General features: G+C 40.8%; 2 protein-coding genes and 1 long non-coding RNA gene across 4 annotated transcripts in view; all 3 read left to right on the top strand.

The window, feature by feature from the left end:
* The window catches only part of LOC111334189 (uncharacterized), a 56652-nt gene that overhangs the window by 30335 nt on the left and 12868 nt on the right, over positions 1-13449 (top strand). The window lies entirely within an intron of this gene.
* LOC148716697 (uncharacterized) lies at positions 9829-11415 on the top strand. Of its 2 annotated transcripts, none has more exons than XR_015995673.1 (3): positions 9829-10765; positions 10995-11110; positions 11297-11415. XR_015995673.1 is itself a non-coding variant. In XM_088746037.1 (3 exons), the coding sequence occupies exons 1-3, from the start codon at positions 10474-10476 to the stop codon at positions 11381-11383; spliced, it is 363 nt and encodes a 120-aa protein (XP_088602163.1). In that variant the 5' UTR covers positions 9831-10473; the 3' UTR covers positions 11384-11415. The 2 variants fall into 2 exon arrangements, 1 of the variants encoding a protein (XP_088602163.1); XM_088746037.1 differs by having other exon boundaries at positions 9831-10633.
* LOC148716696 (uncharacterized) lies at positions 11835-13020 on the top strand. The gene is made up of 3 exons (XR_015995675.1): positions 11835-12133; positions 12469-12663; positions 12750-13020. It is a non-coding gene; the product is annotated as an uncharacterized LOC148716696 (long non-coding RNA).

Raw genomic sequence — 13449 nt, 5'->3', positions numbered from 1 at the left:
TATCAAGAGAAAGCACTCGCTATGAGAATAGAAATTGGCGACAGAAAAGGACAAGCATCAAGCTACGGAAACCTAGGAACATTGTTCCGATCGCTTGGTAAATATGACAAGGCCCAAGAGTATCAAGAGAAAGCACTCGCTATCACAATAGAAATCGGCGACAGAGAAGGACAAGCAGCAAGCTACGGAAACCTAGGAACATTGTTCGAATCGCTTGGTAAATATGACAAGGCCCTAGAGTATCAAGAGAAAGCACTCGCTATCAGAATAGAAATCTTCGACAGAGAAGGAGAAGCAGCAAGCTATGGAAACCTTGGAACATTGTTCCGATCGCTTGGTAAATATGACAAGGCCCTAGAGTATCAAGAGAAAGCACTCGCTATCAGAATAGAAATCTTCGACAGAGAAGGAGAAGCAGCAAGCTATGGAAACCTTGGAACATTGTTCGAATCGCTTGGTAAATATGACAAGGCCCGAGAGTATCAAGAGAAAGCACTCGCTATCAGAATAGAAATCTTCGACAGAGAAGGAGAAGCAGCAAGCTATGGAAACCTTGGAACATTGTTCCAATCGCTTGGTAAATATGACAAGGCCCTAGAGTATCAAGAGAAAGCACTCGCTATCAGTATAGAAATCGGGGACAGAGAAGGAGAAGCAATAAGGAACGGAAACCGCGGAACAACGCTTGGAATGCTTGGTGAACATGACAAAGCTCACGAATGTCTGTACACAGCGCTATCAATCACAAAGAGAATTGGCTGTAGAAGAATTGAGGCCAATATATATGGAAACTTAGCAGGTTTGTTTTTATTGCGTGGTAAATTTGCAAAGGGTGACGATTATTTAGAGAAAGCACGTGCAATGAGAATGGAAACCGGTGACAGAGAAGGAGAAGCGGCAGATTACAGAAACCTTGGCCGTATTTCTTGTAAGCGTGGTGAATATACCAAGGCTCAAGACTATTGCAAGAAAGCCCTTGCCATTCACTTGGACTTGGGTCTCAGAGAAGATGAAGCAATCGATTACGCACAGTTAGGAGTATGTTTTGTATTCCTTGGTAATTATGACGTGGCTGAAAATTACCTTCAGAGGGGTCTCTTATTAAGCAAGGATATTGGACACAACCTGACTGAGTTTCAGTGCCTTTGTCATCTAGCAACGTTAAGGCTATTACAATTCGATTTTAAAGAGGCCTTTTCGTATCTTTATCGTTGCACTGACAAATTTGATACTTTGCGTGGTTTTATTAAAGACAGCGATCAGATTAAAGTATCTCTTTTAGAGGAGCACGGTGCCCATACCTACCAGGTGCTCAGTTGGTTGCTTTCCTCCACCGGGAATCCACAAGGCGCTCTTTACGTCGAAGAGTTGAGACGGGCAAGAGGCCTAGCCGACTTAATGGCAGCTCGATACTCTATTAGAGAACAGTTTTCAGGCAATCCGCAATCTTGGTGGGGCATTCAGAACATTATCACAAAAGAAACTGACTGTACATGCCTTTATATCTCGGTTGGTAAAGCAGATGTGCGATTTTGGATTCTTACAGCAACAGAAGCTATTCGTTTTACAAAAAAGGAAGAGAGCTTGAACAAAAACGAAGAGACTGGATTAGTCCCTGACTTAGATGAGTTTTTAAAAGAAAGCTTCCGGAAACCTGAAAAAGACATCACTAAAACGAGTCTCCACCTGTGTCACAATATAATCATTGCCTCTGTGGCCGATTTACTGAGAGAGCCTGAGATTATAATTGTACCTGATTCTTGCATGTACCAAGTGCCATTTGCATCCTTAACTGATAAAGAGGGCAAATATTTTTCGGACACATTCAGGATTCGCATCATTCCCTCCTTGACTACTCTGAAGCTTATTCAGGACAGTCCTCCCGAGTACCACAGTAAGAGTGGTGCGCTGATAGTCGGTGACCCCGAGGTTAGAGAGGTATTGTACCAAGGTAGACGCACGTTAGTAACACCATTGCCACGTGCAAGAAAGGAAGCAGAGACGATTGGAAGTCGTCTTGGCGTCAAGCCCTTGATTGGAGACCGCGCAACAAAACAGGCTGTACTTCAAGCGATAAATTCAGTAAGCCTGATACATTTTGCTGCCCATGGTAGTCCTGATAGAGGAGAGATTGTTCTCTCTCCTAAAGGCCCCATTGACGGTCCTCCACGAGAGAAAGACTACCTTTTGACGATGCAGGACATTTCAGAAGTTCAGGTGAGAGCTAAACTGGTTGTACTCAGCTGTTGTCACAGTGCACGTGGAGACGTCAAAACAGAGGGAGTTATTGGGATCGCCCGAGCGTTCTTAGGATCTGGTGCTCGCTCGGTGTTAGCGGCACGATGGGCACTGGAGGATGAAGCAACAGAAGAGTTCATGAATTGCTTCTACGATCATTTGCTCCACGGTAAAAGTGCCAGTGAATCTCTTCACCATGCCAGGAAGTGGATGAGAAGTAAAGGCTTTGACAAAGTATCTCAGTGGGCTTCATTTATGCTCATTGGCGACAACGTGACATTTGATTTTGAAAATTGGCCAAAGTCAACTACACCTTGGTAGGCACAAGTAAAGTGGACGCACTTGATTGGAATAAAATGGACTTAGAAAGCTTAGAAATGTCAACTGTTTCCTTGTGGTGGAAGGACATTATCTGTAAGGGACAAAAATGGTACATCCAGCTAAACATTTTTAAAAAAGCTCATCTAACAGCTCCTTGTATCTACCTGGAACAGGAACCTTATTAATGTTCTCTTTATGGAAACTTGGAAATTATCAAATTATAAAAGCCCTTTTTTTCGAAAGTGATAAATTATGTAGTCAAGCGAATTGAGCTCTGATGATATTTTTTTAGAAGCCGTGATTGGTTGGTTAAGTAAATCGAATTTCAAGTTATTTTTCCGCAAAGATAGTAATTTTAGTCAAAACAATGAAATTTCAAATAATTTGTTTCAAAGAAGCTTTCCATTATGTGATGTATATATTCGGAAATGTGTTTATCACAATAACTTTTAGAAAGCGCTGAGCGGTCTTCATGTTTCCTTTTTAGATCTGCTTCGATAAGGCAACATTCTTTTTACTTGAGATTTATTCTCCGGATAATTTTGTTTTATATCCGTGGGTGACAAGGGTTTTAGTTAAAATAGCTTTTCAAGATAAAAATTAATGATAATAATTTTGAACGACATTTCGACCTCACTAATTTTTATCTTGAAAAGCTTTTCTAAAAAACTACTTATCAAAAGTTCAAATAGCGATTGTAAAAAAAAGGACTTTACCAGCCAAGACGACATTTGGCAATTTTCTAGTGCATAAGTTGTTTCCTCTAGAAATGCATTAGTAAGTCAAGGAAATTGCTCATCACTTTTATGACACTTAATAAATACATCTTATTAGACGTCTTGTTGTGTGGTATCGCTGAGTATTTTTACGACTTGTGCCGTATTTTGACGAGCCCGTAGGGCGAGTCAAAATACAAATAACGAGTAAAAATACTCAGCGGTACTACACAACAAAACGTCTAATAAGTTACTTATTATCCAACACGCCAAACTGTTACTTCCGTGCGTGCGAATTTCGCGGATAGTTACTTACGGGGAGTGCGTGACAGAAGTATGCGAAGCGGAACGGAATTGGCGCGTTGTCGTGTTGCTGCTTCTTTTTTCTTCAATAAATGAAGAAATTTCCAGGTCGTCCAGCTGTTTTCTTTGTTCGATTCATCTAATAAACTTAGATGTATATTTGCCAGTCATTCTGACTCTTCGTCGTCGGAAATATGTTTCAAATTGTCCGCCATTTTTTTTTTTCGTAACTAAAATTCAGTTCTTCGCTTGCGCGATGCGAGAAAACCTGTTTAACCGGTACTCTGGAGTACAAATACCGCGTGATATTTGTACTCGTTCATGGCGTTATTTGTACTCTACGATGTGTAGTTGGATAATAAATATATCTTATTAGACGTTTTGTTGTGTAGTATCCCTGAGTTTACTCAGCGATACTACACAACAAAACGTCTAATAAGTTATTTATTATCCAACACGCCAAACTGTTATTTCAGTGCGGGCGAAATTCGCGGATATTTATTGATGGGGAGTGCGCGACAGAAGTATGCGAAGCGGAACGGAATTGGCGTGTTGTCGTGTTGCTGCTTCTTTTTTCATCAATAAATGAAGAAATTTCCAGGTCGTCTAGCTGTTTTTCTTCGTTTGATTCATCTAATAAACTTGGATGTATATTTTCCAACCACTCTGACTCTTCGTCGTCGGAAATATGATTCAAATTGTCCGCCATTTTTTTTTTGTGATTACAATTCAATTCTTCGCTTGCGCGATGCGAGAAAACCTGTTTAACCGGTACTCCAGAGTACAATTACCGTGTGATATTTGTACTCGTTTGTGGCGTTATTTGTACTTTACGAAGTGTAGTTGGATAATGAAAGCAGTTATTGTTACACTAGTGCGTCTTATTTCCTCCCGACGTTTTGTGGGGCTGCTTCACATATTCAGCATATCGATTCTCAGTTTTAAGCAGTTTGTCATCGATTGTTTTAAAAAGTTTGACATGAAGGCACCTTTGAATGAAAACCGTGACATAAACAAACGAAAACAAAAAATAAATATATGGATTAATAAGAGAGAGAGGGAAAAAATAATTCTCAGTATTTATGTGGCTTTAGGAGTGGACAAGACACTAGTTTACTCCAAAGAGAAGTGTCATGTTGTCGAGCCTTATTTCTTCTCTCACTCTCGCTGTACTTCTTATATGCAACCTTTTCTGAAAGTCTTTAAGCGTTAAAGTTATTCAGTGGTCACAGATGTAATGGTTTTTTTTTTTAAACTTTCCTTGACCGTTCCTTGCATCAGGTTGTTTTCATCTGTACATGCCAGCCATGGCCATCGTTTAGGGAATGGTATAATTTATATCATTTACGATATTTTAAAACTCTATGGGAAACGGGTTACCTTGCTCAAGGCTCTGCTTAGTTGAAAGGACATTTTTTGTGGTTTATTCCCCAAACATGTACCGAGGTCGATCGTTTTTACTTGCAACTGTAATTATGGAAAAAAGGCTATTGCTTGAAGTTACCTACTGATCAAATCTTTGAAACCGAACCTATCGGCGCACACGGAAAGAGGAAACAGCTTTGACATAATTCTAGAAAGAAAAAAGAAGAGGTGTATTTTAACGTTTTTATCATGCAATTAAAACACGTAATTAGCAGCCTTTGATGGCAACGATGTGAGTGACGACTGATATCGCCAACCATGATGATGCAGTCACTTGAAGTCCACTGCTTTCCACTCGCGCAAAGAGTCGCTCATTCGCTCCTATTCAAGAATAAAAACGATAAATTTTTCGAAGAAGTTCGGCCTAATAGTTATTAGGGCCTCACAACATCCACCCAAAACCTCAAAAATTTACTCCCAGACTGCGCAGTTGAAGTACTTGCGTGTTGACGCGCGAGTTTGCGCGTTGCGTTGCGAGTTTTGCCTGAAATACTGGGAATAAGTGAACGTAATGCCAATATGGCGGCCGCACAACGTCTTTGATATCCCTGCGTCGTAAAGTAACTTACGAAGGCGACGGAACTTTAGATATGAGAGGGAACGATGAACCAATATACTCGTTTTGACCTTAAACTGGGAGTGAAAACTGAACCTCAAGTATAACTTGCCTCTCAGATCAAGTTAGCTGTCGTCTGGTAATTTTGCGGTGGAAAAATGGGCAAAACGTTCATGTTAGGTCCATATCATGTCCCAATAATTAATACACATTAATACTAAGTGTTATTACGATCATGTATGTTGCACGATATGTCCTATGTAACCTTGTTCTATCAGTTACCTTTGTATTCCCTCATTAACCCACATCTACCCTAATTTACCCATGTTCTACTACGTTCACCCCCATATACCCTTGATTAACTATGTTCTACAGCGCTAACCCTCATCTACTCTAGTTAACTCATGTTCTACCACGCTTACTCCCATCTACCATAGGTAACCCATGTTCTACCGCGTTTACCCCCTTCTACCCTAGGTAAACCATGTTCTACCGCGTTTAACCCCATCTACCCTTTTTTAGCCATGTTCTACAACGTTCACCCTCATCTACACTAGGTAACCCATGTTCTACCACGTTTACCATCATCTACCCTAGGTAACCCATGTTCTACCACGTTCAATCTCATCTACCGTAGATAACCCATGTTCTATCACGTTTACCCCTATCTACCCTAGGTAACCCATGTTCTACCACAATTACCCCCATCTACCCTAGGTAACCCATGTTCTACCACAGTTACCCCCATCTACCCCAGGTAACCCATGTTCTACCACGTTCACCCTCATCTACCCTAGGTAACCCCTGTTCTACCACGTTTACCATCATCTACCCTAGGAAACCTATGTTGTACCACGTTTACCCCCGTCTACCCTAGGTAACCCATGTTCTACCACATTTATCCCCATAAACCCTAGTAAACCCATAATCTACCACGTTTATCCCCAGCTGCCCTAGGTAACCCATGTTTTACCACGTTTACCCGCATCTATTCTTGGTTAACCATGTTCTACCACGTTGACTCTCATCTATCCTAGCTAACCCATGGTCTACCACGTTTACCCCCATCTATCCTTGATTAGCCAACTTCTACAACGTTTACCCTCATCTATCCTAGGTAACCCATATTCTACCACGTTTATCCCCATCTACCCTGGTTTAGCCATTTTCTACCACGTTCACCCTCATCTACCCTTGGTAACCCATGTTCTATCACGTTTACCCCTATCTACCCTAGGTAACCCATGTTCTACCACAGTTACCCCCATCTACCCTAGGTAACCTATGATCTACCACAGTTACCCCCATCTACCCCAGGTAACCCATGTTCTACCACGTTAACCTCATCTGCCCTAGGTAACCCCTGTTCTACCACGTTTACCATAATCTACACTAGGAAACCTATGTTGTACCACGTTTACCTCCGTCTACCCTAGGTAACCCATGTTCTACGACATTTATCCCCATCAACCCTAGTAAACCCATAATCTACCACGTTTTCCCCCAGCTACCCTAGGTAACCCATGTTTTACCACGTTTACCCGCATCTACCCTTGGTTAACCATGTTCTACCACGTTGACTCTCATCTATCCTAGCTAACCCATGGTCTACCACGTTTACCCCCATCTACCCTTGATTAGCCAAGTTCTACAACGTTCACCCTCATCTACCCTAGGTAACCCATATTCTACCACGTTTACCCCCATCTACCCTGGTTTAGCCATGTTCTACCACGTTCACCCTCATCTACTCTAGGTAACCCATGTTCTACCCCGTTTACCCCCATCTACCCTTGTTTAGCCATCTTCTACCAGGTTCACCCTCATCTACCCTAGTTAACCCATGGTCTACCACGTTTACCCCCATCTACCCTTGTTTAGCCATGTTTTACCACGGTTACCCTCATGTACCCTAGATAACCCATGTTCTACCCCATTTACCCCCATCTACTCTTGTTTAGCCATGTTCTACCAGGTTCACCCTCATCTACCCTAGTTAACCCATATTCTACCCCCTTTACCCCCATCTACCCTTGTTTAGCCGTGTGCTACCACGTTCACTCTCATCTACCCTAGGTAACCCATGTTCTACCCTATTTACCCCCATCTACCCTTGTTTAGCCATGTTCTACCACGTTCACCCTCATCTACCCTAGTTAACCCATGTTCTACCCCGTTTACCCCCATCTACCCTTATTTAGCCATATTTTACAACGTTCACCCCTATCTACGCTAGTGAAGCCATGTTTACCCCGTTTATCCCCACCTACCCTTGTTTAGCCATCTTCTATCACGGTCATCTTCATCTACCCTACGTAACTTCTTTTCTACCACAATTACCCCCATCTACCCTTGTTTAGCCATGCTCTACCACGTTCACCCTCATCTACCCTAGGTAACCCATGTTCTACCCCATTTACCCCCATCTACCTTTGTTTAGCCATGTTCTACCACGTTCACCCTCATCTACCCTTGTTAACCCATGTTCTATCCCATTTACCCCCATCTACCCTTGTTTAGCCATGTTCTACCACGTTTATCCTTATCTACCCTAGGTAACCCATATTCTTCCCCTTTTACCCCCATCTACCCTTGTTTAGCCATATTTTACCACATTCACCCTAATCTAGGCTAGTTAAGCTATGTTCTATCCCGCTTACCCCATCTACCGTTGTTTAGCTATGTTGTACCACGTTCATTTTAATCTACCCTAGGTAACCCATGTTCTATCACGTTTACCTCCATCGACCCCTATTTAGCCATATTTTACCACGTTCACCCTTATCTATGCTAGTTAAGCTATGTTCTACCCCGTTTATCCCCACCTACCCTTGTTTAGCCATGTTCTATCACGGTCATCCTTATCTACCCTACGTAACCTCTATTCTACCCTAATTACCCCCATCTACCCTTGTTTAGCCATGTTCTACTACGTTCACCCTCATCTACCCCAGGTAACCCATGTTTTACCCCGTTTACCCCCATCTACCCTTGTTTAGCCATGTTCTATTACGTTCATCCTCATCTACCCTAGGAAACCCATCTTCTACCACGTTTACCTCCATCTACCCCTATTTAGCCATGTTTTACCACGTTTACCCTCATCTACTCTAGTTAATCCATATTCTACCACGTTTACCTCCCTCCACCCTTGTGTAGCCATGTTCTACCACGTTCACCCTCATCTCCCCTAGGTAACCCATGTTCTACTCCTTTTACCCCTATCTACCCTTGTTTAGCCATGTACTACAACTGTTATCCTCATCTACCTTAGCTAAGCCATGTTCTACCCCGCTTACCCCTATCTACCCTTGGTTAGCCATGTTCTATCACGGTCATCCTCATCTTCCTTAGGGTAACCTCTATTCTACCACCATTACCCCGATCTACCCTTGTTTAGCCATGTTCTACCACGTTTATCCTTATCTACCCTAGGTAACCCATATTCTACTACGTTTACCTCTATCTGTCCTTATTTAGTCATGTTTTACCACGTTCACCCTTATCTACGCTAGTTAAGCCATGTTCTACTCCGTTTACCCCCATCTACCCTTGTTTAGCCATGTTCTATCCCGGTCATCCACATCTACCCTACGTAACCTCTACTCTAATACTATTACCCTATCTACTCTTGTTTAGCCATGTTCTACCACGTTCACCCTCATCTACCCTAAGTAACCCATGTTTTACCCCGTTTACCCCCATCTACCCTTGTTTAGCCATGTTTTAGCATGTTTATCCTCATCTACCCTAGGTAACCCATGTTCTACCATGTTTACCTCCATCTACCCTTATTTAGCCATGTTTTAGCACGTTCACCCTCATATACTCTAGTTAATCTATATTCTACTACGTTTACCCCTTTGTACCCTTGTGTAGCCATGTTCCACCACGTTCATCCTCATCTACCCAAGGTAACCCATGTTCTACTCCGTTTATCCCCATCTACCCTTGTCTAGCCATGCACTACCGCGGTCACCGTCGTCTACCCTAGGTAACCCATGTTCTACCACGTTTACCCCACCCTTGTTAAGCATAAATGCATTCAAAAGCGATGCAGTATGGATCCAGAAAACAAAGGACCCTTTCCTTTCGCAATACTTGTATGGACTATGTAAGGCCTACATGAAAAAACCACGCGAAGAGCGGCGGAAAATGATACCAGTTTTCGGTAATTTGTATTGCCAGTATATTGCGATACCCATTTATCTCATTCAGTGACTAGCTTAGGGGTGCTGATGCTCGCCACGTGCAAAGGTTTTTTTTTTTCATTAACCAGATATAAAAATTAACATAGAAACTATAGTGAATGAATTGCAACTTTCTACAGGTAGTCGACCCAGTTTGATTGCAGTCTTAATTTCTACACTTGGTACAAATTTAGAGAAATATCTATGATTGTTTTCACTTTTATATATCAATTGATATGTTGGAATGTTATTGTTCCAGGTGATTGGAAAGCAAGCCACAGATGTTTGGGTCGTGAACAAGTCGATCCACATTGATGATACCGGAAGTGTCATTCCAAGGGATTCACAGAATTACATCCTTTTGGATGATACATCCCTTCCTGTTTTGACCGGAATAACAAGTATGTTACTCCGGACTTACATGCATAATCGACGCAAAGGTACCTTTTACACAAATAAAGGCATATGTTGTTCTATCTGCGCAATATTATACCCATGCATGCATTGCCAACAGAAAAATCTTAAATCTAGATCATGGAGAAAATCTGAGGATGAGTAGTAATCTTAACATAACATATACATGCACTTAAAATAGTAACAGCAACGAAATAATTGCATTTGTTCTAATTCTTGTGATGTTGTAGCCATTGATGACGGGTAAGCTCTGCAGAATCTTATTTTGGCTGAGCAAAATCTGCTGGCTAATAATATCCCCAAAGGTCTTATGACCATCGCATGTGTCGCCATTGGGGCCAATTATGACCTTGTCGTCAAGAAGTTCGGTGGATGTGCTCTACCTGTCTTATTTGGAGCCCCACAGTCTGCCAAAACGACGGCACTAAAAGCTGCTCTTTCTGTTGTTGGCAATACAGATATTTTACAAGGTATGTCGTGCTCTCTTTTTTCTTTTATACTGCATTCGTCCCAGTGGGGAGGTTTTATCAATGAATAGCCGAAGGAGGAGTCTCAGAGGACTGTTCCCTAGTCAGCATGGAAGATGAATTGATTGCTACTAGGTAGTATGTGGTTTCATAGAAAAAAGATTTTTTTAATCGACTCAAACCACAGACCAAAATCACAAACATTTAATTCTAAATCTTTGATCTAAAGTTCTATGGTCTCGCATATGCAGGTGCCATCTGAGACAATGACGACATTAAAGTTGATAGTTTTCCAGGTTTACGTTACTAGGTGTTAGGAGATGTGTGCTTTCCATTAATCTGTATTGAATATTTTCTTTTTAAGAAATGACTTTCAAGGCGATAATGGATGCCGTTTGCAAGACATCCATTCCATTTGGTTGGGATGATTGTGAAAAAAGTGCGACAATGAAGCAAGTTGCAATAGCTTTCTTTAACCAAGTAAGCCTTCAATTTGTATCCAAGCTATTTCAATGGGTTTCCCTATTTTTGGTTGTTTCTTGTTCTATATTTGATTTGGGATATTAAAATTTAATATGTTCTTTTTTAAATCTTGGGACAAGTGTAGATTCGTTAGTATTATCAAATGGCTCGATTATTAATAATAATTTTAAAATATTTGCCAAGGGTGGCACCAAGAGTTACCACGGGAGAAAAATTCCTAGAACATTCCCCATCATGACAACAAATGTTGACGGAAAAACACTCAAGTAAGAAAATAATGTTGTACATTCATGCTCATAATAAACACTTCATTGCCACACAATTGAATAGAGCTCTCTTTCCTGAGCTGATTGTCTCGCTCGAAGATTTTTAGCCGAGTAGTATTCACCTGCTAAGAAACGATTCCGGTTACATTTTACAAGAATAGAGAAGTTTTTTGATCCGCTTTCAATTCAACAACTGCGGTCGATACTAAAAGCAGTTACTCACTTCAGTTTCATGTTATTTCAGCACGGTAGCACTTATATATGGATATAAACCATTGCTGCTCACCAGTAATTAGAAGGGAACAACGTGCGCACTTTGTTATAATTTGTAATTAAAGTACATCATGAATTCTCGCTTTCAATTGCCTTTTACAAGCAGAAACACTGAAATATGTCTTATCTACCAATGTAAACTTCAAACTGGAAAATTTCAGAAATTTTTATTAATATATACATGTACTTTCTCGTAGGGTATTATCTAGGTGATGAGAATTCAATTCGAAACACTAGACGCTCTGTACAGGTCTAAAACGTACAGAGACAGGTATTAACTTTTAGAAAATGCCATGACCGATGCAAGCGCAAGTGTGGCAGTTATCACTGCGTTCATGAGGCAGAAGTTGTCCACAGCCACTGATGGCGACATTGACCATTTTACAGATCTTCTGGTAGAGATGGCAGACGATCAAGAGTTAGTCATAGATCAGAAGGCCTTGGTGTCCTACTCTCTCCTGGTTTTTTTTTATGCAAAACGGTGAGTTTACTAATGTAAAACTGGGGAACAAAGAAAGTTGATAAATGTTTGTTCGTCATGGAGATTCATAGTATGCCCCATAGCCGCACTAGGATGGGATACATCAGTTCTATATGCCGACACTTCAGTTCTCATATTTACTGATTAGGTTAATCCATTTAAAACAGGTCGAAATTAATAAGTGCATGAATAGGAAGTTAAAGCCATAATCTTAGTAAATAGAAATAACCGAAAATTACGGGTCAAAACAAAATCTTGCATTAATCCTGTTTAAATCGTGACTTTTATTTAATCATGTCTCACGTAAGATCTGTTGTCTATTAAATTTAATGCAGATTCTTGAGAAGGTAGGCTTGCCAGAGCTGTTCATTCTCGTAGAGGAAAAAATTGAAAAAGTTGTGCTGCCATGTTACGTGGAAGTATCCTATGTCACTGCCACATCTGTTCAGTTGCCAAAGCAAGTTTGCAATGACATCGACAAAGTGTTGAAGAACTTCTTCGGATCAATTACTGTTTCTAACGATCAAAACGTAAATATTGATTATTCTTCTTATTATTACCTTTTGGGTATTATAAAATTTGACCAACCATAATTATCATTTGGCTTGCTTGTCAGGTGGCTTCCTTTGTCAATAATAGAATAAAGCCCTCTCGATGTGGCTGTGGGGAAGCTGTAGCCTTTTATGTGCCTTCCTTAGCTAGGCACATGAGGGTAAATGGTATCGACCCAGTGATAACCGACGCCACTATAAGGCATTTCATGACCTCCAAAGTTGTTGGTTGCGTGGGGAAGTCGAATAAGTTTTGGAGCAGAATAACAAGTTGGACATCTGCCCACATAAGTAGGCGTTAGCTTGATGCTGAAATTTTGGGCGAACTTGATAAAGGTAAAGATACACAATTTAAAAGATATTGCTCGCTTGTAGGAATTTTAATATGACCTCGCCTAAACCAATTGATATAATGAAATGTACATATAGGTGTGCATAAGTGGGAGTATCTGGAGTCCAAAATGTCATACACTCTTGTGAATTAAAAATACATACACACGTTTAAAAAACGTTGCAATTTGCAAATATATAGATATACCTTTTCTGTTTTCATCTAAAGGGTGACAGACGATGCAGGTATGTTTCAAATCAAAAGAACCATACCCTGAAGAACTGAAAGTGAAATACCCTTGTCGGCAACTGTTGTTCCTTTTCTACCAGTTTATATCGGGTGTTAACTTTTTTTTCTTGAGAAGACTATTGCTGGTTTAAGAGAATATTGTTACCTTGAAGGCCTTTTTGATGTTTTTAAAATCTGTTCGTAAA

Source organism: Stylophora pistillata, chromosome 14 (assembly GCF_964205215.1).
Source record: "Stylophora pistillata chromosome 14, jaStyPist1.2, whole genome shotgun sequence".
Taxonomy (NCBI): Eukaryota; Metazoa; Cnidaria; class Anthozoa; order Scleractinia; family Pocilloporidae; genus Stylophora; species Stylophora pistillata.
The sequence above is the reverse complement of the archived record's forward strand: the minus strand, read 5'-3'. Positions and strand labels throughout refer to the sequence as shown.